The sequence below is a fragment of the Strigops habroptila genome, chromosome 20 (genome assembly GCF_004027225.2).
Source record: "Strigops habroptila isolate Jane chromosome 20, bStrHab1.2.pri, whole genome shotgun sequence".
Classification (NCBI taxonomy): Eukaryota; Metazoa; Chordata; class Aves; order Psittaciformes; family Psittacidae; genus Strigops; species Strigops habroptila.
The window spans coordinates 712,607-737,412 of record NC_044296.2 but is presented as its reverse complement, the minus strand read 5'-3'; the positions used below and the strand labels follow the sequence as shown (position 1 = coordinate 737,412).

Below are 24,806 nucleotides of genomic sequence, written 5' to 3'. Positions count from 1 at the left end.
TAAAACCAGCAACCTGTGCTTTGATTTTCTTCTCCCCTCCGGTTCATTCACCACAAGTGAATTTCCCATCTCTCCACATCTCCAGATGGATTGGCTCTCGTGTCCCCGATGTGTGTGTGTTCTCCAGGGGCTCCCTGTTCAAACATGGCTTGAAAAGCTTGCTCGTAGCTCCCAGCTCTGTGTTTGCATGGCTTTCCATTGACAGTGCCTTGTTTATTGCTACATTGCTCCTCTCTAACACCTAGCAGACTGTTCCAATTAGCTGGAATCTGCTTTGTTTAGTAGAATGGCTGCATACTGGATATTATGGTATGTATTTTTAGATTAATAGGGGGTTTGCGATTTGGGGTTTGTTTCCTTCCCTTGCAGTCACCACATCATTAACCCAAGAAGATGTACTGTTGACAAAACAGACCTCACCCAGCGTGTCTGGAGGAGCTGGTGGTAGCAAGATGTTTTTCACAGGGTTGTCAGTAAATTATTCCGGGACTCCGAAGTGTTGAAGTAATGACATTTCCAGTTGATTTCCTCTGGGAGGTTTAGTGCTTGCAGATGTAATACCCGGTGTACTTCAGAGCTGAGGAGTAAACCAGAGCTTGAGTGTGTTTTGGTAGGAGTTGCTAACATGGACTTGCACAAAGAGATTTTGGTCTCTTGTTTATTACTTTTCAGACTTTTTAGTTTGGGAGTGATGCTCAGTGAAGTGCAGGGAAAAACAAACCCCTTGATCCTCTTTGGAGCTCTTGAACAGAATTGTGTTTCTAGTGCTGGTCCAGACTGGCTTTGGTTCGTGTTGAGTGCGTGACATCCCGAAGCACGCATTGGGTAGGAGTTCATTATAAACCAAGACACAGCTCTGGAGGCACATCTGCCACGTGAGATAGAGATGGTTTTCCTGTGATGGAGTTCAGCTTGGCTCATCCTCATCTTGAGGTTGCCCCAGGTTCTGACTCCGTTTTCTTTGGAAGGAGCACATGTAGCAGGATGTATTGTTTGAACAGCTGATCACAGCAAGGAAGCTGTGGCTGCCCCATCCCTGGCAGTGTTCAAGGCCAGGTTGGACACAGGGGCTTGGAGCAACCTGCTCTAGTGGAAGGTGTCCCTGCCCATGGCAGGGGGTTGCGTCTGGAGGAGCTTTAAGGTCCCTTCCAACACAAACCACTCTGTGGTTCGATGTGGTTTAAGGAAAAGTGTGGTTCTTTTTTTGTTGATGTAAGTAGCGCTTTGCATTTTCTCTCCTGAGGTCTAATGTGGCTCTTGCTTGTGATGTTTGTAACTTCCTGGTAGCCCTGTCTCACACAAGGGAGAGAGCAGCCACCACAGCTTTGAGGACTGGGTGGTAAACTGGAAGACTGGTCCCAATTAGAACCATTTTCCATTTTTACCTGCTTGTAAGGAGGGCACGGAGTGGGGTGTAAATTTGCAAAGACATCATCGTTTTTCTGTGCTCACAGCTGTGACGGATCACAAATGCACAGGAAAGGCAATCAGAAGCTTATTTTTGTCCATAAAACCCTATTCTTGGCTTTAACCAATCCTTAAGGATGAGCTGGCTTCATCTAGTTAAACCATTTCTTACTGAGAAGCTGCCAGTGATCTCTGATGGAGACTTGGAGGCAGTTTGCTGCTGTTTCTGGCTCTGCCAGTGGCTAACTGGGAACCGCAGCACCATGGAGGTGTGTGAGGCTCGTGTTTCCCCTCTTCTGGTGGGTTGGTTTGCTTTGGAAGAAGGTATTGTTGCTCCTTTCCTGAGAGTCACAACAAGGTTGTGAACAATTCAAGGGGGGTTTATTCCATCCTTTTCCTTGCATGCAACCTGCAAATCTGCTGCACTGAGATATGTTGCTGGTGGAGGAGGGAGGAGGTTTCAGGTGGGATGTTTGCTCAAATTTACATGTCCACTGGTGTGGACATTGTCCTGTGGGGGTTTGGGTAGCTTTGGCTGCATTCAGCTTTAACTGTGGTGGCTGGTCTGGCTGTTCTGGTATTTCTTAGGCTTTTGCTTAATTTCCTAGGCTGCTTAGGTTTTTAAGGAGAAAGTTTGGAGCCTTTCTCTTCACATGCAGATAAAGCAGCTGGAAGATGCTGTGCAAGGTGTTGATTTTATTTTGTCAAGATAGATACAAACTCTCCATGCAAGTGGTCTTTTTTAGACACCACCTTTTATAGATGCTCTTTGTCAGTAGATTATTTTGATTTCAGTTGGAGTATCTGAATTTGGGACACCTCTGAGTAAGAAGTGCTCTCTTTCTGATTTGTGATTGGGACCCACAAGGATGCTGGAGAGGGACCTTCATCAGGGACTGTAGCGATAGGACAAGGGGCGATGGGTTCAAACTGAAAAAGGGGAAGTTCAGGTTGGAGATAAGGAAGAAGCTCTTCCCTGTGAGGGTGCTGAGGTGCTGGCACAGGGTGCCCAGAGAAGCTGTGGCTGCCCCATCCCTGGCAGTGTTCAAGGCCAGGTTGGACACAGGGGCTTGGAGCAGCCTGCTCTAGTGGAAGGTGTCCCTGCCCGTGGCAGGGGGTTGGAACTGGATGAGCTTTAAGGTCCCTTCCAACCCAAACCAGCCTGGGATTCTGTGATGGAGAATAACTGATAGATGCTCGTAGTGCTAGAGGGGACAGTCAAATTAGCAATGCTGAGGAATTCCTCCCGGGATCCCTGCCTTCCAGCCGCTGACAGCATCCTTTGCTGGCCTTTCTCCTTCACTGCTCTGGCTGCCGCTGGAGTGCAGTGACTTTAAAGCGAGTGGTCAGGTTCAGCACGTTGTCTCCTTGGTGAAGCTGTGAGCATGAGGCTGCAGAGGCAGCGGGCTGGGGAGCAGCTTGGCGTCACGCTGTGTTCCAACGTGCACTTGAATTCTGTGTGGGGTTTGTCTTGCACCCAAAAAGCCAGGAATTCACACAAAAGCTGACGTTAGAGTGATGTCTCTAATTCCTCGTGTTGGCGCACTCGTCTGTTTCCATAAACCCGAAGTTTTCTGTGTTCTGTGTCCTCCGTGAGGAAGTTTGTTTGGTTTCCTTGACTGTTTCTTTGTGCTTTACCAAGTGTAACACGGAAGGGTTTGCGTGTCAGAGGGCACCTCTGGCTGTTCCAGGGCTGCTGGGCAGTGGTGGTTATAACAACACAGGGTGCTGCTGACTGACTTGGAGCAGAACCGGTCGGACGGCTCGAGCCACGCCGTGGGGACGCCTGTTTGTGGGAGTTTTGCACCATAAAGACTCTGTTTTGTTTTCAGCATTCTTCCATTCTGGGGAGTGTATTTGGTGACTCCTATTATGATCAGCAGATGACAGCTAGGCAGGCTAATGCCCTATCCCACCAGGTGAGCAAATTCATCTCAGATTTTCAGCTATATTTCGGCCACTTTCAGCTTAAAATAAATATGGATCAACTTCTGATTCTTTTAATCACATTTTGGCCATATAGTTCTACTTGCGTTACTTTTAGTTTGCAGTACTCAGGGATTTCTTTCCTTCTGTTGCATTCTTTTCCTCCCCACACTCTTTGCTTCCCCCCATCCCTCTTCACCATCATAGCAGGTGTTTTTTACGGGTGTTCTGCCGAGTTTATTGGATTAAAAATAATGAAAATAAATCTGAAAAAAAAAAGCCACGTTTTTTGGCCATAGTTGCATTTGGGAAGGATTCACTTGTAGGTGGTAACAATATTTACTCCTGAATTTGGCAAACAACTTGTGCCTGGTGCCAAAACCGAGCACACAGCCTCATGCCTCCAATCATTTGGTTGACCAGTGCCTTGATTCATTCAACTCTGAAATCTCTTAGCAGGAAGAAACAAGTTGACCTCTGAGAGGCAGCACTTGATGGGCAGATACCTGAGTTAGGAGCATGAATTCTGGGTTTTTTCCTTTGTTTTCAAGCTACCTTTTCTTTTGTTCTTCCAATATCAAAAGCAACAGTTTTGTTTTTGCATCCACCCTCTCCTCATTCCCCTGCACTCTGAATTTGGCAGTAAATTTCCAGTACTCTGGAAAGTTCAGTGACAATAGACCATATTTTGATGAAGGAAACCTAAAGATGAATTTGTTTGCCTGCCTCTTTCAATGTTACTTCCCTTTCTTGAGCTTTGTATGTTGTTTTGTTGTATTTCTTGCTGGTTACAAGTAATAATTCCTTTGTGCATTGGTCTTCAGCTTGAACAGTTTAATATGATCGAAAACGCCATTAGTTCCAACAGCCTGTATAGCCCCTGCTCCACCCTCAACTACTCCCAAGCAGCTATGATGGGGCTCACCGGCAGCCACGGCAGCCTGCAGGACTCGCAGCAGCTCAATTACTCCAGCCATGGAAACATCCCCAACATCATTCTTACAGGTAGGGAAATCACAGCCTTACTGACATCTAAAGCACCCAGCGCTGGTGCTTCTCTTCTTGCTTCAAGCCAAGAAAGCAAAAGGGTGTTGGTGCCTTTGAAGGTTGTTTCACCTTGTGTTACCGGTCTGGCTATTCCCCGAGTGCCAGGTGGCTCATGTTTGATCCCTGCAGCCAGGGATCATTGTCCTACAGACATTCCCTGCCTCTTAATTTACTGGCTCCTCCACCACAGTGAGGGAGAAGCTGGGAAAGCCAAACTTCTCCCTGTGCTGCTCCGGCTGCACGCCAGCAGAGGGTTTGTCAGTGGCACATATGGGAGCAGATCCGGTCACCGTTGGACGTTTGGAAACAGTTTCTGCACAGCCCACTGAGAAAACTGCTCTGCAGCCCAGATTGCAGCCTCTTGCTGGTTAGAATCATGTCAATTAAGGTTATTCCTCTTAAACCTAACGGGGAGGAAAGAGACTCAAGTGACACCGTGTTGTGGCCCACGAATATACGTACAGGGATTTGGCTTTGTGTTAAGTAGTTACAGGGGTTCCGAGCTGCTCTGGCCAACCTGTGCTCCATCTGGCTGGCAATGAGGAGAGCTGTTTCTGGTCTGAACTGCAGCCTTGAGTTTGATAAATTACTCCAGAATTGCTGCAAGCTGCTTTATGACTCCTCTGCCTGGCCAGTGTGTGTTTGCTAAGTCCTGCTAACACCTTTCTCTTCCTCTTCCCTGCAGTGACAGGAGAATCCCCTCCCAGCTTATCAAAAGAACTGACCAGCTCGTTGGCAGGAGTGGGAGACGTCAGCTTTGACACGGATTCCCAGTTCCCTCTGGATGAACTCAAAATTGACCCTTTAACCTTGGATGGACTGCACATGCTGAATGACCCAGACATGGTCCTCACCGACCCCGCCACAGAGGACACGTTCAGGATGGACCGGCTGTGAAGCGCGGACACCAGGAGCGTGGGAATGACGCTTGTTCCTGGAGCCCAGCCGAACTGGAGAGGCCAGCGGGTCAGTCGTGTGGGAACAGGAGCTGCTGAGAGCAGCAGCTCTGTCCTGTACAACATGTACAATGAGTAAAGCTTGTCGTTCTAAGCTTGCAGCGCTGCAGACCCCTACTCCCTGTCGCGCCGTATTTCACCCCTTACCCGCTCATTGCTGTGAATGAGTAAGGAGTTTCCATCAGCAGTTTCCTCTCCAGAGCCCCACCCTTTCCCCCACCAAAGCTCCAGCGTTATGTTGTCCATTTATCCTTTGCACTAGAAAAGGGGCAGTTGGGGGCAGGCGAGGAAGGCTCAGAGCCAAGGGTAAAGAGATTCCTTCTAACGTACCAAGCTGTTGGGAGGGGGAGAAGCGCCGCTGTGCGCCCCCTCCCTCTCCCCACGCTGATCCCGGGGGAGCTGCAGGGGGTTTGGCTCCGCTTTGTGCCACCCGCTTGGTCGAGTGAGACGTTTCTCCCCTCGTGGCCAGGCCGCCCACGGGTGCAGGTTGGTCCCTGGCTGTCACCCTCCTCCTGTCCTCACGCCCCGAGCAGGACCGAGCCCGGCAGCCCCACGGCCGTTTGCCGCTCACCAGGCAACTGAAAACACTATTTTCAAAGCTTTTTTTTTTGATATATATGTAATATATATATTTATATATATGTATACATATATAAGGAGCATTTCTGAGCACACACAAAAGTACTATAATTCGTTACTTGATCAGCATGGAGGAAGGATCAGAACATTTTAAAGCAGCTAAAAGAATCTAGGAGACTAACTTGCAGAGCATGTTCCTAATGTTACTTTGTGAGAGATTCCTGGGCAACAGGAAGGGCATTTCTGTAGCAATGCCTGGCTCAAATCACGACTATTTCTTATGGTTTATTTTTTATTCTTATTCATTACTTATTCTGTTATCATTATTTATGATCTTTTTTGTTTGTTTTGGGTTTTTTTTATTTAAGTATTTGGATAGTAGGAAAGTAGCTAAACTACATACAGCCAACTGAAGCACTCTACAGCATCCTTGTACAGTCCATCTTTTTGTGTTTTTATTCCAGAAATATATTATATATATTATATATATAGGTATTTTTAACTAACTGGAATTTTAAACAGATGTTGAGCAGAAGTAAGGAAGCCTACGGCAAGGCTGGATGTTTTCCTTTTATATAGTCAAAACAGGGTGGCAGGAACCTAGCTATTCCTTCTCTCACCCTGGGGAAGAACTGGCTTGCTCCGCAGTGCTGTGTCCTCGAGCAGGTGGAGGGTCTGTCGAGTTCATAACGGATTATTTCTGTTGGTCCTTGTTCATCCTCTGGGCTGCAGTGTCAGGGGCCGGTGAGCGACAGAGGGAGAACCCCAACCCCAACCCACCCCTGGACTCTGCATCAGGGCTGTCACCTTGGTGTTGGGGGTGAATTGGTGGCGAGTCCCAGGTCTTGTTCCCACTTTGAAAAACACCTTTAAAGACTCATGAGGAGTCCAGTGGGCTCAATGCTGATTGCCAGGGGCCTGTGGAAGCATTGGCTTGGTTACGCTGTGTCCTGTGCAGTGCCAGAATCTGCAGGCACAGGGCCCTCCTCTTTACAGAAGTGAGGGATTAATGTTATTTTGAGTCTAACTAACAAATTAAAGCTCACGTGGCATCTAACGCTCTGCCCATGAGGTGAGGGGATACCTGCTAGAGCACGGCTCTCCTGCACAGGACGGGGCCAACACCCTCAGCCGTTTGGGTTGCATACACCCCAAAGAGAAGGGCTGGATGAGTTTCCCTCTCCAGACGAGCTGTGGGTTGTTGGTTCTCCCCTGGCGCGGTAGTTCCGCACCCGCTCGGGGTCTGCAGCAGCTGGATTTGCTTTTTGGTCCAAAGCCGTGTCTGTTCTTGTAAGCAAGACCCGTCCCCTCAGCTCTCCCACCCGTCCCCTTCCCCTCGAGCAGGGGTCTCCTCGCTGTTGTCAGTGAGCAGTGGTGAAGGTCTGCGGAGGAGCTGGGCTGCTCCTAATGAGTTATATTGGGTTTCTGTGTGCTTCCAGAAATGGGTGGGAGCCTGTCCTGAGCGCCAGGCAAAGGCTCTGAGCAGAGGCGCTGTCGGGGTCTAACCTGGGTGCGTGTTTGCTCACGTCCGTGCCATTAGTTGACCATTTGCACTAAAAAAAAGATGTTGTTTTTTTCCTTTCGAGCTCTTTCCTTACGTGTGTCTCTTCTGTTCCTTCCCACCCGCCTGGAAGGTTTTCCTGCATCTCTGTTGAAAACGTTTGGGGTTGTTATGTCAGGATTTAAGCCCGGTAGTACATGTTAACTCCTGGTGTCTGCTTATTTCAGATTGCTAATGCTTTCTTAATTTAAGGAGGAGAAACAAAAAGGTAGCTTTGAACAGGAGGATCCCCTAAAAGACCAGGATAATTTGGGCACGGGTGACTCGGAGTCCTCGGCTGTGGAACAGCCGAAGGTGCAGCGTGAGTTGGATCCGCTTCCCGCAGTTCCCGTCGCTCCTCGGCGGCGTTCCCGTGTTGCGCTCGCGTTCCGATGACTCTCCTGCATGGAAATGCTCGTTTGTGATCTGTTTGTGTTTTTATTTTGAAACCCAGAGTCACTTCAGAATGAAGCATCCAAGTAGGAGACGAGATTCCTCACTGGAGACTTTTACAGGGAGCTGTTGCTAAACGCTACCTTCTCATTGGTTTGTAAACTACGCGTGTACATAAGAGATCTTGTTTATTAGACTTGTAAGTAGACATTTAAAATGGCCTTAATTTAAAAAATAACACGTCTGGATGCAACTGTCAAAATTAGGGACCATCGAGTTGAGAGAAATCCAGGTTTTGTTCCTTCTGCAAGGGGCGAAGGGCGCTGGGAGCGGGACGGGCTGAGCCATGGGAAGTGTGCTCCACCTCGGAGCAGGCACAGGCCTGCTAGGACCAACCCTTTGAGAACCAGCGCAGTTACTTCAACACCTCTTGGGTTTTGCCTCCCCAAAAGCCAGGTTCCAGACGGCATCGTGGAGGAGCTGCACTTCGAGAGGAGTTTTTCTCTCCCTCGCCCATTAAAATGTCCATTTTCCAATGTGTGTACACACAAGGCTGGTTTTAAAGCAAAGCTGATCTATGAGGTTGTGGCACCTTGTGGCTGTGAAAGCGTGGAGTGAATCCCGGTGCTTTTGGAACAAGTAATCTGATTTGGTTTGGAAAACTTAAGAGCTCTGGTTCCATTTTCATTGTGCAGGTGGAGCCGTGGGGAATGGCTGCCCCTTCCCGTCCCGTGATGGAGGAGAGCAGAAACAGAAAGATCACTTAGCAAAAAAGAAATAGATATATATAAAAAGGAGTAGTATTTATAACTTTTTGAGTTAAGTGACGTTGAAGCTGTCTGGTGTCTCAAAGGGTTGCTGTCCAAACTTACCTGCTGAGTGAACCCTGCCCCCTCCCAACACGTGTTTTTATAGCTAGAGATAGAAATATATATTACAAAGCTCCCAAGCTAGACTGTTGCATTTGCCAATACAATGGGGAAATAACAGGAATAAACCTTCAGTGCATCAAATACTGTGATTCCCAAGTGGAAAGCCGAGCTTGTGCTGCTTGCAGGGGGCTCTGCCCGCGTACATACGGTTGTGCCGCGCTTGGCGCCGGCTCGCTACGGCTCCTGCATGGCAGCGAGCGCCGGCCCTGCAGCCCCTGCTCACAGAGCTGGGGGTTTCCTTTTCAAGAGGGGAAAAGCTTTCCAGAAAGAAGAAATTGTTCATTCTTTGTACGTTTTATGACCTTATTTTGAATTGAATTGATTTTTGTTTTTCTAAATAAAAAGAAGTGTGCCTGAGGCCCGGGGGTGAAGCCAGAACGATGCTCGTGGGCGAACCTGCAGCTAGAGAAGGAGCTGCCCTCCGAGTTTGCCTAAAATCAGCATCCCAAAACTTAGAGAATCCTTTAAACTTCCCTCAAAACCAAGCTCTGGACTGTGCTCGTTTGGTAAAAGCTTGGATTTCTGTAGAAACACCACTTGAGGCTGGAGGTCCCTCCCGGCATGAGCACGACGCTGCCCCTGGAAACCCCCTCTGTGCATGAAGGAAGCGGGAAGCTCCCGTCCCGTTGGGATTTCGGGATTCCAACAGCGTTTATTCCTCTGCGAAGCGGCCCCCCCGTCACTGTGATGGCAATGTGAAAGCGCAGGTAGCGTTTGTTCTGTGTCCTTTGTAAAAAAAACAAACAAACCAACCCACAAAAGCCCTTTAAAAAAAAGACAGAATCAATTTGTAGTTGTTCCTGTTCTTTGTATTTTTAGTTGCATCTTATTTCTACGGCGCAGTGTAGGCATGGATTGCATGTCGGTTTTCTATGCGGGCACCATGACATTCTAACTGTGTATTATAAATCATTTTTACCTTTTTAAACAGAATCATTGTGTGGAATTTCTATACTGCAAACCAAAACACTACATTACGTACTCATTTGTGTTATTTATTTTACTATTGGGGGGCGGGGGGTGGTTTTGACTGTGGTGTATCTCGCCTTATGTGGGCTTGACCAATTTTATCAAAATAAAGGCCTAAAGGGGTAAAATAACGTTGGCTGTTTTCTTCAGTGACTTGACTGCGTTGTAGAAGGCGTCAAGGGAAGCAACTCCTTAGCGTAGAGGATGTGTACAGCAAGAAAAGGCAGCTGTGTGCTGGAGCAACTCCACGTAGCAAGGGGTGAGAAGTGATTTGAGCCTCAGGTGAGGAGGCGACGCTGGTAACTGCGTAGCGAGGCTGGAGCCCTGCGTCTGAGCCTCCCCACCCGCCTGTACATGCCCTGAGTCCTTCTGGAGACCCTCGAGAGGGTCGTTCCTTGGCCCAGCCCTGCAGGTCTCTTCTCGCAGGATCTAAACTCAGACTCTTCCATGATTCTGTGGTTCTGAGGTTGCCTGAACTGGGCAGCGCTGATGTTCTGTAGATCCCGCTGCTCTGGAGCTGCTCCAGGGTTTCCGCTTCGGTTCTGTCTGAGCACAGGTAATGAGACCAAGGAGAACAGAGCAAGAGCAGGGGCCTGCCCCCATTTTCTGTGCCGATGCAGCTTGGCCAGTGAGGCCCGTGGCAGGGAAGTGTCCCCGGCGTGGGGGTCCTGCTTGTCCCCAGTGGTTTGTGTCCCCGGAGCAGCCGCAGCTCCGTCACTGCTCAGTTTTGAAGGTGTTTTGGGGAGCAGCGTGGTGGTGACGTGCTTTGCACATCAGTGTGGTCCAAGGGTCCACGTGGCTGGGGGAGGCTGGAGAAGGTGGTGCCATTGTGGTGGCAGCTTTTCCCCACTCATCCTGACCCTGGCTGTCTCCTCAAAACCAGCTTGACCTGTTGCTTCAAGGTTATAACTAAATGGGAGGCAGGGAAATGCCTAAACAGCATTTGGTTTGGTTTATCTTGGTTCTTTTCACTTTACATATTGCCCTTAAGTAGTGACAGGAGCATGGAGCACACGCTGTGCATTGAGTATCTGCTGTATGTTATCTGCTTGCTGGAGGCTCGCCGTGGTCGGTGTTGGTGTTCGCTGGGTACGAGGGTCTTGTTCTGTTGGTTGTGTTTCAGTTCAGTGCTTGGTCCAGCTTTAAGGTGATGCAATTTGGGACAGAAAACCCACATGGCAAGAGACCCACACGTCCTTCATTGCTTCTGCCTTTGCAGGCAGTGTTTCCCTGTGGTGGCTGCTGGTGTGTACAGGCAAGAGCGATCATCAGTCACGTTTTCCTGCCGTCCTCCTCTCTCCAGGCTTTTGGAAGCCGGGATCTACAGGCACACGTTAACGTGGCTTGTTCTGGAGCGTGGACAGGTTGATGTTCAATTTATCACTGGTTCCAGTCTCGTTTGATTGAGCTCAAAGGTACAAATAGGAAGTTGAGCCGTTGGTCTGCTCAATGGCAGCAGTAGTCACCCCTTTCCCATCGCTGCAGACTGGCAGCTCTGTGCACAGAAGGGACGGCGTTCCCGAGCTGCCATAGGGGTTCCTCCTCCTCAGTAAGTTGTGTTTTAATATCAATGACAGCTTTTGGGTTAGTCTAGACCTGAGCTTGAGCTTTGCTTTACCTGCAGCAGAAACCCTGAGCTACCATTGGAGGCAGAAACCTCCCAGGAGGAGCTTCATCGAGGTTAACAACAGGGCACGTTGGCATGTCCATGTTCACGCGGCTTCTGTCGGTCTTAAAACTGTTGGGTTTTAATGTGTGTTGGATCAAGTCTTTGTTTCATAGTGTTTGAATTCGTTGTGTGTGGTGGATGGGTCAGATGAAGCTGACACCGGCGGGTGTTGAACCTGCTGGTGCGTGACAGTTACTGTCTCACAGTGTTAGATTCTTCTTCTGCTTGATGTTTTCTGAACCCCGAGAGCTTGGGGGGGCTCTGATCTCACCCTCATCTCGCCTCCCGCTTTCCTTAGGCTTTAGGGAATCCTTCAATAAATACATTGGGATAAACAGAACTGAGGATGCAGCAGCCGCCCTCAGCCCTCCCTGCTCTTGTCTTGGAATTCACCTTCCTCCAGTGCAAGCTGGATTTGAGCCTCGTATGAACACTTAACACAGAGAGGAGGTGGCGCTCAGCTCCCGTGTGTCTCAGGATGAGACAAAGCTGCAATAGTTGGTGCTTGTGTTGGAGAAGTCTTGGGAGCCAGAGGCCGTGAAGGCTCCCACAGCACTTGTCCTGAATGGAGCCCGTTGGGATCCCGCTTTTCCCATTGTGGAGCACTGAACCCTGCCGGGCTGTCCCAGAGCGGAGCCACTCGCTGCCTGGGGGGCCTCGGAGCTGGGGGGATCAGTCCAAGACCTGTGTGGGTTCATCCACCCGTCAGCTCTTCCCTTCCATGTGCAACAGGAGCTTTTCCCTCTCAATACGCTTAAATTGGTGTGACTGAGGAACGGTGAAGGGGAGCGTTGGGTGAGGTTTGTGCTTGTGAGGGCTGGATGAACTCCGTGTGTGCAGGGCAGGGCTTGGACACGGTGATGGTCGGAGCTGGATCCCTTTAAGAGCGAACTCCAAAGGGGTGTCCGGGGAGGCAGCTCCAGGCTGTGGCCCTCCCGTGTCTCTGCTCCGGGGTGTTCGTACCGCTCCGAGGGGTTGGTCAGTCCAACTGTTTCCTACCGTGGTTTAGAAGAGAAGGGATGAAAGGTCTCTGTTTGTACATCTCCTCTAAGGCTGTGTTTCTGCAATAGGAGTAGTGGCGCTGTCTGTATTCCCTTCTGGAATTTTACAGGCTTAAACTTGCAGCAACTGAGTTGAATTCCGTTGTACAAAGGGCGATCTTTTTAACGCGACACAATCTGTCTGCTCTTTGTTGGGAAGAGTGAGCAGTGCGCAAGTGGCCTCACTCGTGAGCAGTGGCACAAGCCCCCATTTGACAGGGAAGGATTAAGCTTGGCTCAGTTTGGGATTTGTGAGACATTAAATGTAGGGAAGACACACGGGTGAAGCTTCTGGCCTCGCAGAGTAGACGAATATAAAAGTTAGGTGATGATATTTATGGGGTGAAACATCACGGGGGCACCGGGCTTGCTTAAACCAGCCATCCTTTCCTCACTGCATCCCGAACATTCCTGAATATTCCTGGCATGAGCATCGTCACAGTTGGAAGAGAACTGAGTGAATAAAGATAGCGACCGGTGTTGGGTCAGCACCATCCAGCGCAGTGATGCCAACAGGGTGTTTCAGTCAGCTCTTACCTGAGAGAGGAGACCTTGAGGTTTTATTCTGGGGAGGGATTAGACCTTCCAGATGCTCCTGACCGTGCCGGAGCCCCGTCTGTGGAAGGATTCCCTGGAGCAGTGGGAGTTAAACGTGTCCGTGCTCACAGAGGGCGAGTTTGATGTTACTCAAGCCCCACAGAGCTGCTCTGGCAGCTCCTCTCACAGACCGGCAGCTAAACCCAACCTTGTGCAGTTCATGGGGCTTGGCAGAACCGGTTCATGTGTCGTCAGAGACAGGACAAATTGCTGTTCTTTGCAAGCTGAACCTTTTCTATTCCGAGAAGTTGTGGGTTCTCTCACTGATATATGCAATCCTCAGCTACAGCATTGGTGGCACAGGAACGCTGCAACAGTTGTTGCTGCGACAGGAAGGTTCTATTTATTGTGTTTTTCTCTAGGTAAAGTGGAAACTGAAGTTGGCTTTAAGTGTTTGCAATCTGAGACATGATGTGAAAAAGCAGCTCAACTAAATGTACATTCTTTTCAATCTTTTTTTTGTGTGAAGGCTTTTGTCTTTGTATCTTTGCATTATTTGTAAATGAAATGTAATAAAAGTTCAACTGGTTTTGTCTCTGGCTGCTCAGCTTTTTCTTAGCTTCATTTGTTGGTTGGTTGCTCTTTGGCCGGTGGTTCTCAGGGTTGAAATGTTGGTGTTTCAGTACTCGTGTTTCTAAAGGAAGGGCAGAATTGAGTGCTGGTGGTTCCCTGGCTGCTGGCAGTGGTGAAACCCAACTCTGTGTGAGGAAACTGCAACTGCTTGGAAAGATGCAGAGTGCTGGGACAAGTCTGGAGCTTGGAGCTGTCACCAGAAGCATCCCGAGTGCTGGTGTCTCTTGGGGCCAGTGTGGTGACTGTCTCAGCCTCACTGAGGTCTCGTCTCTGGGCTGCTGCGTAGCTTTAGGGCTGTGTGGGGTAAGGAGAGTCTGAGTTGCTGGAGGTTTGAGTGTGTAAGTGCTCAGCCGGGCCCAATTCACTTGTCACAGACATGGGCTTTCCCTGGGGGTAGTGTTCACCTCAGGAGCTCCTGCCTTGGGTGGCTCATGGGGATGAGCAGAGGCGCCATGACCAGGGCAGGACGTGACGAAGGCAGCTGGGACAGAAGGACCAAGTCCCTCCACTTGGGCAGCTGCTGCATCGCTCTCTTGAGTGGAATGAATCTGGTTTGGACCCTGGTTTGTGCTTGTCTGTGGGAAGGTTCCTGTGCACTGAGCAGCTGACACAGGGACCGGGTTGCTGGGGACAGGGACCAGTGTCAGTGGAGGGTTGTTCATTCCTGCTCTTGGTTTGGAACCATCTCTGGCCAGAGTCACTTGGGAATCAGTTTCTTACAAGCTTATACAACGTCCCTTCCGATCTGAGAGCCCTTTTGAGGAGAGGGAAGGTGTGTTCACACCCTGCTTGTTTGGGAACATGTAATGGGGGCAGCGTGGCCAGTGTACAGGATGGATACTACAGCCTTGCTCTAGAGTGGAACTTGTAAGGAGCTCGCAGAGCGGCACTTCTGAGTGTTCCACAGGAACTGGGAGGAAGTTTCAGTGTGAACCCCTTACCTGATGTGCTTTTATTGTCAGCCTGGGAATGCTGCTACTGGTTACCCAAAAGATACTGGGGATTACACTAGTGCAGGACTGAAGCCTTCCCCAGTTAGCAGCTATGGAAACCCTGTGCCTGCTGTTCCCAGCCCAAATGAGCACCCATGACACCAACGGCTTCAGCATTCCCTGTTCCTTGGTTGTTCAGCTGTGGGAGTCCCGGCCTGGTGCCGTAAGACAGATCCCACCTAAAGCTTTCATGTAAAGCTCACCCCCACGCACAAGACCCGGGCAGGACGGTCTGAGCAGAGGGAGGGTCTCGCAGGAGAACATGTCCCTGTGCGTTTGTACTAACAACTGATAACGGAGCTGGGGGCTCTCCAGCAGTGCAGCTGCTTCCCGCTGCTGAGGGTCTCTTACACATCTGCATTAGAATAGTTTCAGAGGAGGAAAAAGCAACATGCACATGACAAAGAAGAAGTCTAGTACTTATTCTCCAACATTCCAAGTATTTATTATCCAACATTCCAGAACAAAGACACTCTCCTTAAAGTGCTTTTTTTAATGTTTTGTGAGCAACTTGTACATGGGCTGCTCCCTGTGTCCTTTTCAGACTAGTGCTGGGTCTGCTTGAAAAGGAAAACAAACATTCACACTCGAGAGCCTTTGAGTAGGGAAAATATTCCTAGGAATCATCCACACCAGACTGACTCAATTCCAGCTACAGCAAGCAGCTTCTCAGCACATCTTTTTCCACGGTGTGTAGAGAACTCATGTTTACAGCAGCTCAGGCTTCTGTTCACACTCGCTGTCTACACCACGGCCGTGCCAGCGGGTTTGGAGCGTGTAAGAAAGACAGTTGCTGTGGTAGAAGAGATGCTGGATGATGCCGCAGTGGTACGTTACTTACAGTTCCTTATAGGGGCTACAGGAGCGATAGTGGGGCAGCTTAGCAGGGTCTGAAAGCAAGGCTGGCTGGACACATCTTTACAGCAGGGCTTAGTCTTGCTGAACTCTGAATGTTTCATAGTCTTCTGGGATGGTGTCTGAGGACGAGGAGATTAAAGCAAATATAGATTAGAAGTAGAATCAGAAGCGAAAAATAGTCTAAGGTGCTGTGGGCCATCCTGCTGCAGGTGTAGGTGCAGGTTATCCCAGAGCAAATGAATGTCTTGGAAGTAAAATGGCAAAAATTCCTGTGTTTGCTTTTTCAAACTCACCGTTGCAGCGGTAACGCAGGTTTGACCAAATGATGTTCTCTTGGGAGAAGCAGAAGACTCCCAGGCGGCCTCCTCGCATGGTTGTGTCAAGGACAACTCCTGTGTCTGCTACTACTTCAGGTCCTTCATAGAAACGAGCTCTAGGAGAGAACAAGCGTGTGTAGGACACGAACATGAGACTGATGCACCCACATAGAAACTGTTCCTCAATCAGACGCTCCCTCCTCTTTCCCTCTGCACCGCACTAGAGATGCTGTTTCTGCACGTTAAACTGCTGCTCAGGCGTGCAGAGGAAGTTGTAAGCCCCCACCTGATGTACCCGACCTGAGGCCGGTGTTGCAGGAACCAGCGGTAGGAGGTCTTGTCCTTCCAGCCGGAGTTGCGAGGGTCCTTCCACAGCAGCTTGACCTGGTCTGTGGTGTCTCCCGTGTGCCAGAGGGAATTGCGGAGATACTCCCCTGGGCCTGTTTTAGACTTCACTGCCTGAGACAGAGACGAGACTGGTAAGATGTGAGGATAAAGGACTGATTGACTGGAGCTGCGTGTGTCCAAGCAGCACAGCTAAGGCGGCGGCCACAAATCCACTAGGGAATTCTTTTTCAATGGCTGCTTTACCTTCAGTTGAATTCCAGGTTCTGCCACTGCTCGGAAGGGGTTTGCCTGCCAGTATGTCTGTTCCATCTGCTTCCACATGACCACATAAAAGCTGGAACTGTCCTGGTAGCCAAATATGAAACCAGCATAATCGTCATCTGTGGCAGTGTTGACATGGAATGTGCCCTCAAAGTCCACTCCGTTGAACGCCGTGTAACCTGGAATGGGTACGAAAACAAAGATTCTGTGTTCTAGGACAAAATGTAGATCCATTTGATTCCAGATCCGGATGGGGGAGGTGGATTTTGCTGAGCCAGATCTGAAGCCTCTGCTACTGCAGAAAGTATTTCCCCAGGAGGTGGATGAAGCATTAGTACTTGTAAAGCTGCACTAGGAGCAGGCAGTTACTGAGCGGTAACTTTCCCAAAAGGACAAAAGGAAGAGCCTCACCTACGGCCAGGCCGGGGTCGCTGTTCATGGTCTGGACAATTTCCATGCCCTGAAAAAGAGGAATTTTGTTGTCTCATTAGAACAGTTTCAAATGTACCAACTTGACCCTGGTTTGGTGCTCAGAGGAAAGATACCCCCGGGGTGAGGCTCCAGGATTAGGATGTGAAGCCTGCGGAGTCTCCTAAGGAAAACTGCACGCAGTTTGGTACAGGCCTGTGTCTTCCCTCCCAACCCCAGCCTGTTCTGGAGCAGTGTCTACCTGGTTGAGGACAATCCAGTTGGGGTCAATCTGGGCATCACCCTCAGGGTCCAATACAACCGTCTGGAAAGCCCTGAAGTCTGTTAGTGTCACCTCTGCGTTCTCTGGGCACACGTCAATCCTGTCTATCACCATGTCTCTGTCAAAGTCATCTTCGCAGAGGTTTCCCACACCATCACCTGAGAGCACGAGAGAAGAAAAGGAGTAACAAGCTTTCATTAGTCTCTCCTACCCCTTACACCCGAGTTTCTCTCCAGTAGCTGTTGGATAGTGCAGTTTAAGGTAGCCACGTGCAAGGTTAAGAGATGTTCAGAGCACTGGCACACTTTAAGTCAGTTGCAAAGAAACCCTGAGGCTTCTCTTGCTTGCAGAGATGCTGTGAGCAGAAGACACCTCAAATTGTTGTCACTTCTGGAAGAGAACTTGTTCCAGATATGATCCTGATGCCAGGGTTTTGGGAGATCCGAAAATGACATAGGACTGTCCCAAGTCAGTACTGAGAAGATCTTAATTCCTGGCTATCTCTAGAGACCAAACTGATAGGCACTGGCCACCAGGAACAGAAGGCCCCAAGCAGAGCTTAGGTGCATCCAATTCCCTTACCATCCGAGTCTTCTTGGCCAGGGTTAGGGACAAGCCGACAGTTGTCAGGGCCTGGAGGTTTCTCATCTGGAATCCCGTCATCATCATCATCATCATCACATTCATCTCCCAGCCCATCATTGTCTGTGTCCACCTGGGAGCTGTTGGGCACTGATGGGCAGTTATCCCGTGTGTCTTGGTGGCCATCCCCATCGCTGGTGGAGAAAATCACAGGTAAAGATCATCCATTTTAAAAGATGCTTTTAAAAGAAGCAGGTAACACCTTTCTAGGAGCTGGGGTCCTCCACAAGAACGGCGCAAGTTGGTGAGTTTAGCCTTAAGCTGTTAGTTACACCAACAACAGAGCAGAAATACTCCTGCTGGAGTGTCTGAACAGGGCTGTGGGTGGTAGGTAATGATGAGCAGGCCAGCACGGGCCATGCTTCCACTGACATGTTCTTTTGAGGTGTGAAGAGAACTCCATCTCCCTTAACCTCTGTCTTTTTCCTGGGTAAGGCCAAGCCAGGCTGTCAGGGAGTTGCCTTTTTCTCCCTCCATCCCCAAGATTTCATGCAAACCCAGTGTAATCTTTGCAGCAAGCTCTCACCTGTCCTGGTTGGTGTCGCAGACATCTCCCACCAGATCATGGTCGGTATCTTTCTAGTTAAATAAAGCAATAATAATTGAAATTTTCCATAGATCAAGAGGTGGATTAGGCAATAAAGAGACCAAAGAGAGGGGTCAGCTCAGTGCCATGGCTGTTCTGATTGAAAACAGAACTGACAACAGTGGGAGAGTTCCTCCTGCAGGATTTACATGTGGCACTGATGGATTCCAGCAGTGCTATTTCTAAACACAGATGAAGGGGGTAGTAGGAGAGGAGGCCAGAGAGCAGCGGTTCCTCTCTGGCTTCCTCTTCCACACACCAGGCCCTTTGATCTCGAGGGGCTGCACTTTCGTACTGTGGCATTTGCAAGTGGTGCTCGGTGGGTTCCCAGGTTTGTGCACCTCAGGCAGGTGAGAGCAGCACGGTCACAGGACTGCAGAATGGGGAGTACTTCCTTACCTGGTCCGGGTTACTGACTGTGGGGCAGCTGTCACAGACATCTCCTACTCCATCACCATCGACATCTTTCTGATCAGGGTTAGGAACTCTTTCACAGTTGTCCATTGGGTTTTTGATCCCTGTAAAACATGCAAAGTAGACCCGTCAAGGCAACAGGCCTATTGGGCTCTATGCAGCAAGATCTCTTTCGGATGTAAGAGATGGCAAAAATTGAGGATACTTCAAGTCATGTAATAAAGCAACTATTTAAATTTGTGTCTACATTTTGCACAATTTCAGTTACATCCCAGCAGCTCTGGAGGATGAAGAGATCAGCAGCAACTGATCTTAAAATGCTCCAAGCTGCATCATGCTGGATGTCTGAGCATGCTGCTGCACATGAACCTGAGAGGAAATGTCCTAAACTGTGTTCCTTAGAGGAAGCTAAAGAACTGAAGAATGTGGCTCCAAACTGGCATCACATCTGTACAGGAGTGAGGGTTCCAAGAGGATGAAGATGAAGCTGTCTGTGGTCCCCTAAACCATGACAGAGGCTTTCCCACTAAAGCACACATCTATGTAATTAGAAAATAAGTCAAGGTTAATCTTGGCCCTTTGACCTGGAAGGTTTAGAAATGGCCTTTTCAAGGACAGGAACAATCTAATTGCAACCTGCATGACTTGACTTCCCACTTCTCTGCGTCTACCTACTACAGCAGCGGATCATGCCAGCAGGATGCAGCCAGACCCAAACAGCACTAGATACAGAAACACTCTGTAAATAAGAATGTGTGTCTCAGGCCAGGGCAGTTGTGATTTCTGGCTTTTGAAAGCAGGCTTTGTGCAAATACAGCAGCATCAGTGCACACACTGTTTCTAAAGTAATTTCATGTTTCTTCACCCCAGAAGACGGCCCTGATACAAACTGCCTTGAGCCAGTAGCTGCCAACAACTTGGTTATTCCCACACTTCTTCCTATGTTTAAATTACAGCACAAAGTAGTGTCCTTGTCTGGCCTGAGATCAGTCTGCATGGTACATCTTTCTTGCTTAAGTCTGACACAGGTTTGATGTGATTGTGCACGATAAGAGTGCTAATAAAAAGTTGTTAGCACCATCCTGATGAGAGATATTTAAATCCTGTGAGAGCTGAACTGTAAAGGATGTTGGCTTGACTTGGTAGCTAAAAAATTGAGCTGTGCTTCATCCTACCAGAAGTTAGTTCTGCTCCTGTAGATCTCAAGCCTCTGAAGGCTGGCACTTACCCTGAGGCTGTCTAGCTGTGTGCTGCATAGCTTTCTGGGCCTTAGCTCAGCATGTATGCACCTCTCTGAGGATGCTCTCCTGCTGCTCTTACCATCTCCATCCATGTCATCGTCACACTCATCTCCCTTCCCATCACCATCAATGTCCTTCTGATCGTTGTTCTTCACTTGGCGGCAGTTGTCGCAGGCGTCACCGAAGTTGTCCTTGTCCGCGTTGCGCTGGTCCGCGTTGCGCGTGTACACGCAGTTGTCCTGCGGGAGACAGGGCCGGGCTGAAGGGGAACGTGTGGCTCTGAGCCTGCTACTGGGGAGTAACACAGACCCTTGGCCAAGTGAGAGAGAGAGAGAAGTGAAGGCAATTGCTTTGCAAGACCTTTGGGTACATTTAGGTATGGCAGAACTTAAGCATTAGAATTCAAACCTCAGCATTTAATATCCCATCTCCATCAGCATCATCATCACAAGCATCTCCAATTCCATCCCTGTCTGCATCCTCTTGGCCGGAGTTGGGGACAGTCATGCAGTTATCCTGCAAGGAAAGCAACAAAGGGCTTGTTAGGAACCAGAGTTCTGAAGGATGGGCAGGGTCTCCTGTCAGAATTGCCCAGTTCTGGTCGGGCATTCCTCTGACGTCCTGCTATCAGCTACACGAGACAACCGCATCTTACCTTGCGGCACTTTTTGTCTGAGCAGCGTTGCTTCTCATCAGGGACTCCATCAATGTCCGTGTCCTTCCCGCACACATAGCCATTCCCTGCCCACCCCACGAGGCACTGGAAGACAGCACATGAACAAAATGAGGCTGGCAGCGAGTCCCCTGATGGCCATCATATGCCTCCGAAATGGAAGGCTTCACATGAGAACCAGCATGAAGCATTGCAAATCCAGGTACACAGTGCTCTACGGGAAAAATGCTGTCTGGAATAAGCATTTATACTGTAAACAGCACTTTACATAGCTCAGATACAAGCTCTCAGCTTGTTCTTGAGATTATAAAGACAGATGCAGCAGCATCTTGGCTCCTGCAGGTTGCTGCAGGGTGCTTCTCCCTGCTCAGCTGTGTGTAATGTTCCATGACTGACAAATTTGTAGCACTTCGGGCAAAGGCAAAAACCAAACCCCAAACACACAAGAGTGGATCTGAGGTGCCAGGAGCAGCCCCCGTCTCCAGGGAGCACCGGAGGCAACACTGCAGCGGCTCAGGTGGCAAAGGAGAGCAGGTCAGTGTGGGGAAGGCTCTCCAGGAGAGGGCAGTGGCAGACCCAGCAGAGCAAGCACAGCAAAGGGAAGGCGGAGTGAGCAGACGCTGCTCGCAGGAAGGTTTGAATCTCACCGCGCAGGAGAGGGACCCGTCGCGCTCCACGATGCATTCTGCTTTCTCGTGGCACGGGCTGATCTCTCCGTTAGGGCAGCGTCTCACTGACTGGCTCCTGCAGCCACTCACTTGATCCCCAACAAAGCCAGGTTTACAAGCCCCGCACTTGTAGGATCCCTGCAAGGAAGAGCAATAGGGAGTTAAGTCACGAGTCCTGGCAAACCTTTGCTGTAACCTTCCTCAGCAGCTGATTTCCACAGCTAACAGAGGCCCCAGAGCCTGGGGAAGAGACCCACATGAGGCTTGCAGTAGTACTGACCCGCGTGTTGATGCAGATGGAGTTGGGGACACAGTTTCTGGCAGCACCTGTCTCACATTCATTGATGTCAGTACAAACCTGCCCGGGAACAACAAAATAGATATTCACTTCACTCTTGAGCAGATCCCACATCAGATTACAGAATTAGAGCATCACTAGACGCAGAAGCAACGCCCCTGACACACCTTCCTAGGACCCACAGCTCCAAGTTTTCCTTCAAACTGGAGGCAGATCCCAGCAGTACTCCTGACCCCAGGCGAGCTGCTCACCCTCTACAGTCACCAGAGATTTTAGCCTGGCAAAATAGCTTAGCTCTGAGCTGAGCTGGCAGAGTATCTCCTTACTGTAAAAGGATAGAAGCGGGTCAACGGAACAAGAAGGTCAAAGACTGCATCCTGTGACCAGCTAGCAGCTCTCTAAATAACACAAGCCACATGCCATTCCTGCTTATAAACCAGAAGGCTAGGCTTTGTGTTGTTGTTTTTACTTTAACCTGCCTACAGCTGTTGGGGAAGCAGAGGGGGAGTAGCTGTATGAGCTCTTCTGTGTCCTAGCATGAAGGATTCCTTGGGCTGGCTTCGCAGCCCCAGAGGTGTCAGAGATGTAACATTCTGTCCAGCATAGATTGAGCAGAAATAAGGTCTTGGAGTGGAGGTTGCTTCACTGCTGATGTGCCAGGACATCCTTGGCAAGTCTTTCACTGCATCAGTCTTTCCACCAACACAATGCAGCCACCTTGCATGTCCCCCCCATTTCTTTGGAGGCTCCAAGACTTTTGAATTACAGTTACAGAGGGGAAAGAGTTAACAGCTTCTGAAGGAGACAGAAACGTTTCTGGGCCTTACCTGTTTGTTGGCTCTGGCATAGGCCAGTCCAACCCCTTCGACCATCTGGCCGGTGAAGCCGGGAGGGCAGGGATCACAGCGGAAGCCAGGGCTGGTGTTAATGCACTGGACCTTCGGGAAGCAGGGGTTTGCATTGCACTGCAAACAAGAGAGGTGGTGCAGAGCTGTGAGGCAGGCCCACAGCTCTCCCTCAAGAGCCAGCTGTGAAGCCAGCTCTCAAAACAGGCCTCGCTGGCTGAGAGCCACCTATTGTACTTTTCTTTTTAAAGAATAAACCAAAAATGCATAGAAGTTCCTGGCTTTCCTTGGAAGTGGAAAATGCAGCTTCCCCAGCTCAGTTGTTCTCCCAAGTTCCAGTAATGTGCAGACAAGTAAAACAAATCAACTTTCAGGACTAATTCTTCTTTGGTGACATCAATTGCCCAGGCAAAGGGCTGGCTTCACTTCACACTTTCCTTCCTGGCAGCCTCTGAATCCAGGGAACTGGATAATTTCTTACACTGGTTTTGACAGACAAGAACAGTTGTTTGTTTACTACCCTGGGAAGCAATTGTCTTCCAAAACTGCTATTAATGCTTCATTTTCTCCAACACTTTATTTTCACTGAATTCTTGTGCTCTGTACTGGCAGACACATTACATTAACAGAGCGGTTCCCACGTTTTGGTGACTGACAGATTATCATCACTCTCAAAATCTCTCATTGACCCTTTTCAGCAGGTTTTTAAACTGAAACACTATAAAGGTGATATGGCTTTGCAAGACACTTGCAGTTGCTTGGTGGCCTAATCGGAGAGCGTAGGACTGGGGTTTGGGAACCACAGAACTAAGGAGTCTTATGGACACACAAAATTAACGGTTGAGTGAAGCTTTGCACAGACATGGAGAGAAAACTTGAGGGAATGCCTCACTTCCTGAAAAAACCAAACAGTATCTGCCCAGCAAGGTTTGATTTAAAGGCAGAAGTACAGCATTAAGAGTAGTGTGGTAAGATTTATTGTAAAAAGACTATTTGGGAAGCGTTTGATTCTATTCCACACATAATAAATCTTATCTCTAACAACTCATCAGCCATCAGCTCAAAAGATCGTAAGACCAAAAGAGACTGTTCTGGGCTTCCAAACTCACCTTCCTGTGTGGTACAAACCAAAAGATTTATTTTGTTGGAGCCTACGTATCTTTTAGAAAGAAATCCCTAGCTGGATATAAACCCACCATGGAATAGAGCTCAAGGGAGGGTGAGATACAGCCTCCCTTCCCATGAAATGATGTTTCTGATGAACTGCAGCTCTGAGGGGATTTGCAAGACTTTTCTTTATAACCACAAAACTAACTTGCAACACTCCAAGCCAAGTGAATCAGGTTCGTACCCTCCAGCTGGTCCCACTTGGGGTTTTTACCTCATTGATGTCTGTGCAGTGGGTGCCATTGCCTGAATAACCCGGGGGACAGGGTCCGCAGCGGAAGCCGGTGCCGGTCTCGGTGCAGGCCACGCCAGGGAAGCAGGAGTTTGGGAGGCATCTGTTAAACTGTGTGACGGTGATGACAGGGCCTGTGGCCTCGGTGTGCATGCCTGGAGGACAAGAGGAATGTTGGAACAGAGCTGTCACTGCCAGGGACGAGCATCAGGTGGTCCCGCTGTCCCAGAAGGGATCAGTGTGCTTCACACACAGGACATTTCCTCACATCCTTTCTGAGGTCAAGCAGTTGTAGCTGTTTTGTAAATGGAAAAAAATGAAGCCAGAAGCAGCAGTCTGACAAATTCCTGAGTCAGAGCAGACAAAAAATAAACAAGAACCCCCCAAAGCCTTAGCTCCAGTCCAAATCTCTTGTTGTTGGTGCAATGCCCTTGCTTTGGAGTTCCACAGATATCAGTTCTCTCCTTGGTTCCTTCATAACTACACCTCACTGGTGCTACGGACTCAGGCACCTGGCTTAAAGCAGAACCCACACAGGCTGAAGTCTGGGAAGCACTGTGAAGGGCTGTCAGCCAAAATCTCTGCTGTAGAAGCAGGCATGTTAAACAGGTCAGCTTGGTCTGTAGCAGGAAAATACTCACATCAGGCTCAATAAGGCTCTGTGCCATAATGTTATGCATAACATGCTACCTGTTGTCTCCACAACCTCCCTTCATCCTGGCAGATGGGAAATCAATCTGTTATTCAGCCATTCATCACTTCTGGGCTGGAATACAGCAATATGGTCCATCTAAGCATGATGTACTGTGCGTGATGGGTAGGAAATTCTAACCCATATAAATGCTCCTGCAGCCCTATTCCGAAGCACTGAGAACCAATCCAGCCTGTGCCCACACTGCTCACACCAGCTTCCCTTAAAGTTTGAGGCCAAATGCCAGGTTTTTG

General features: G+C 49.3%; 2 protein-coding genes across 5 annotated transcripts in view; one reads left to right on the top strand and one right to left on the bottom strand.

Annotated features, from left to right (window-relative positions):
• Window positions 1-12,337, top strand: part of CRTC1 (CREB regulated transcription coactivator 1) — a 47,491-nt gene extending 35,154 nt beyond the window's left edge. The window contains exons 12-14 of one of the 3 annotated variants that reach the window (XM_030509710.1): window positions 3,240-3,326; window positions 4,158-4,338; window positions 5,066-12,337. In XM_030509710.1, coding sequence (XP_030365570.1) covers window positions 3,240-3,326; window positions 4,158-4,338; window positions 5,066-5,277 — 480 coding nt within the window. In that variant the 3' untranslated portion in view covers window positions 5,278-12,337. The remainder of the gene's footprint in view (window positions 1-3,239; window positions 3,327-4,157; window positions 4,339-5,065) is intronic. The other 2 variants (XM_030509713.1, XM_030509711.1) reach the window with 2 other exon arrangements.
• A 2,703-nt stretch (window positions 12,338-15,040) lies between these two features.
• Window positions 15,041-24,806, bottom strand: part of COMP (cartilage oligomeric matrix protein) — a 35,273-nt gene continuing 25,507 nt past the window's right edge. For both annotated transcript variants that reach the window (XM_030509708.1, XM_030509709.1), the window contains 16 exons: window positions 23,844-24,016; window positions 22,445-22,582; window positions 21,600-21,677; window positions 21,299-21,457; window positions 20,634-20,738; window positions 20,387-20,494; window positions 20,058-20,217; window positions 18,723-18,841; window positions 18,264-18,316; window positions 17,678-17,871; window positions 17,075-17,253; window positions 16,816-16,864; window positions 16,387-16,583; window positions 16,082-16,254; window positions 15,772-15,911; window positions 15,041-15,597 (listed from right to left, as the gene is read on the bottom strand). In XM_030509708.1, coding sequence (XP_030365568.1) covers window positions 15,551-15,597; window positions 15,772-15,911; window positions 16,082-16,254; window positions 16,387-16,583; window positions 16,816-16,864; window positions 17,075-17,253; window positions 17,678-17,871; window positions 18,264-18,316; window positions 18,723-18,841; window positions 20,058-20,217; window positions 20,387-20,494; window positions 20,634-20,738; window positions 21,299-21,457; window positions 21,600-21,677; window positions 22,445-22,582; window positions 23,844-24,016 — 2,072 coding nt within the window. In that variant the 3' untranslated portion in view covers window positions 15,041-15,550. The remainder of the gene's footprint in view (window positions 15,598-15,771; window positions 15,912-16,081; window positions 16,255-16,386; window positions 16,584-16,815; window positions 16,865-17,074; window positions 17,254-17,677; window positions 17,872-18,263; window positions 18,317-18,722; window positions 18,842-20,057; window positions 20,218-20,386; window positions 20,495-20,633; window positions 20,739-21,298; window positions 21,458-21,599; window positions 21,678-22,444; window positions 22,583-23,843; window positions 24,017-24,806) is intronic.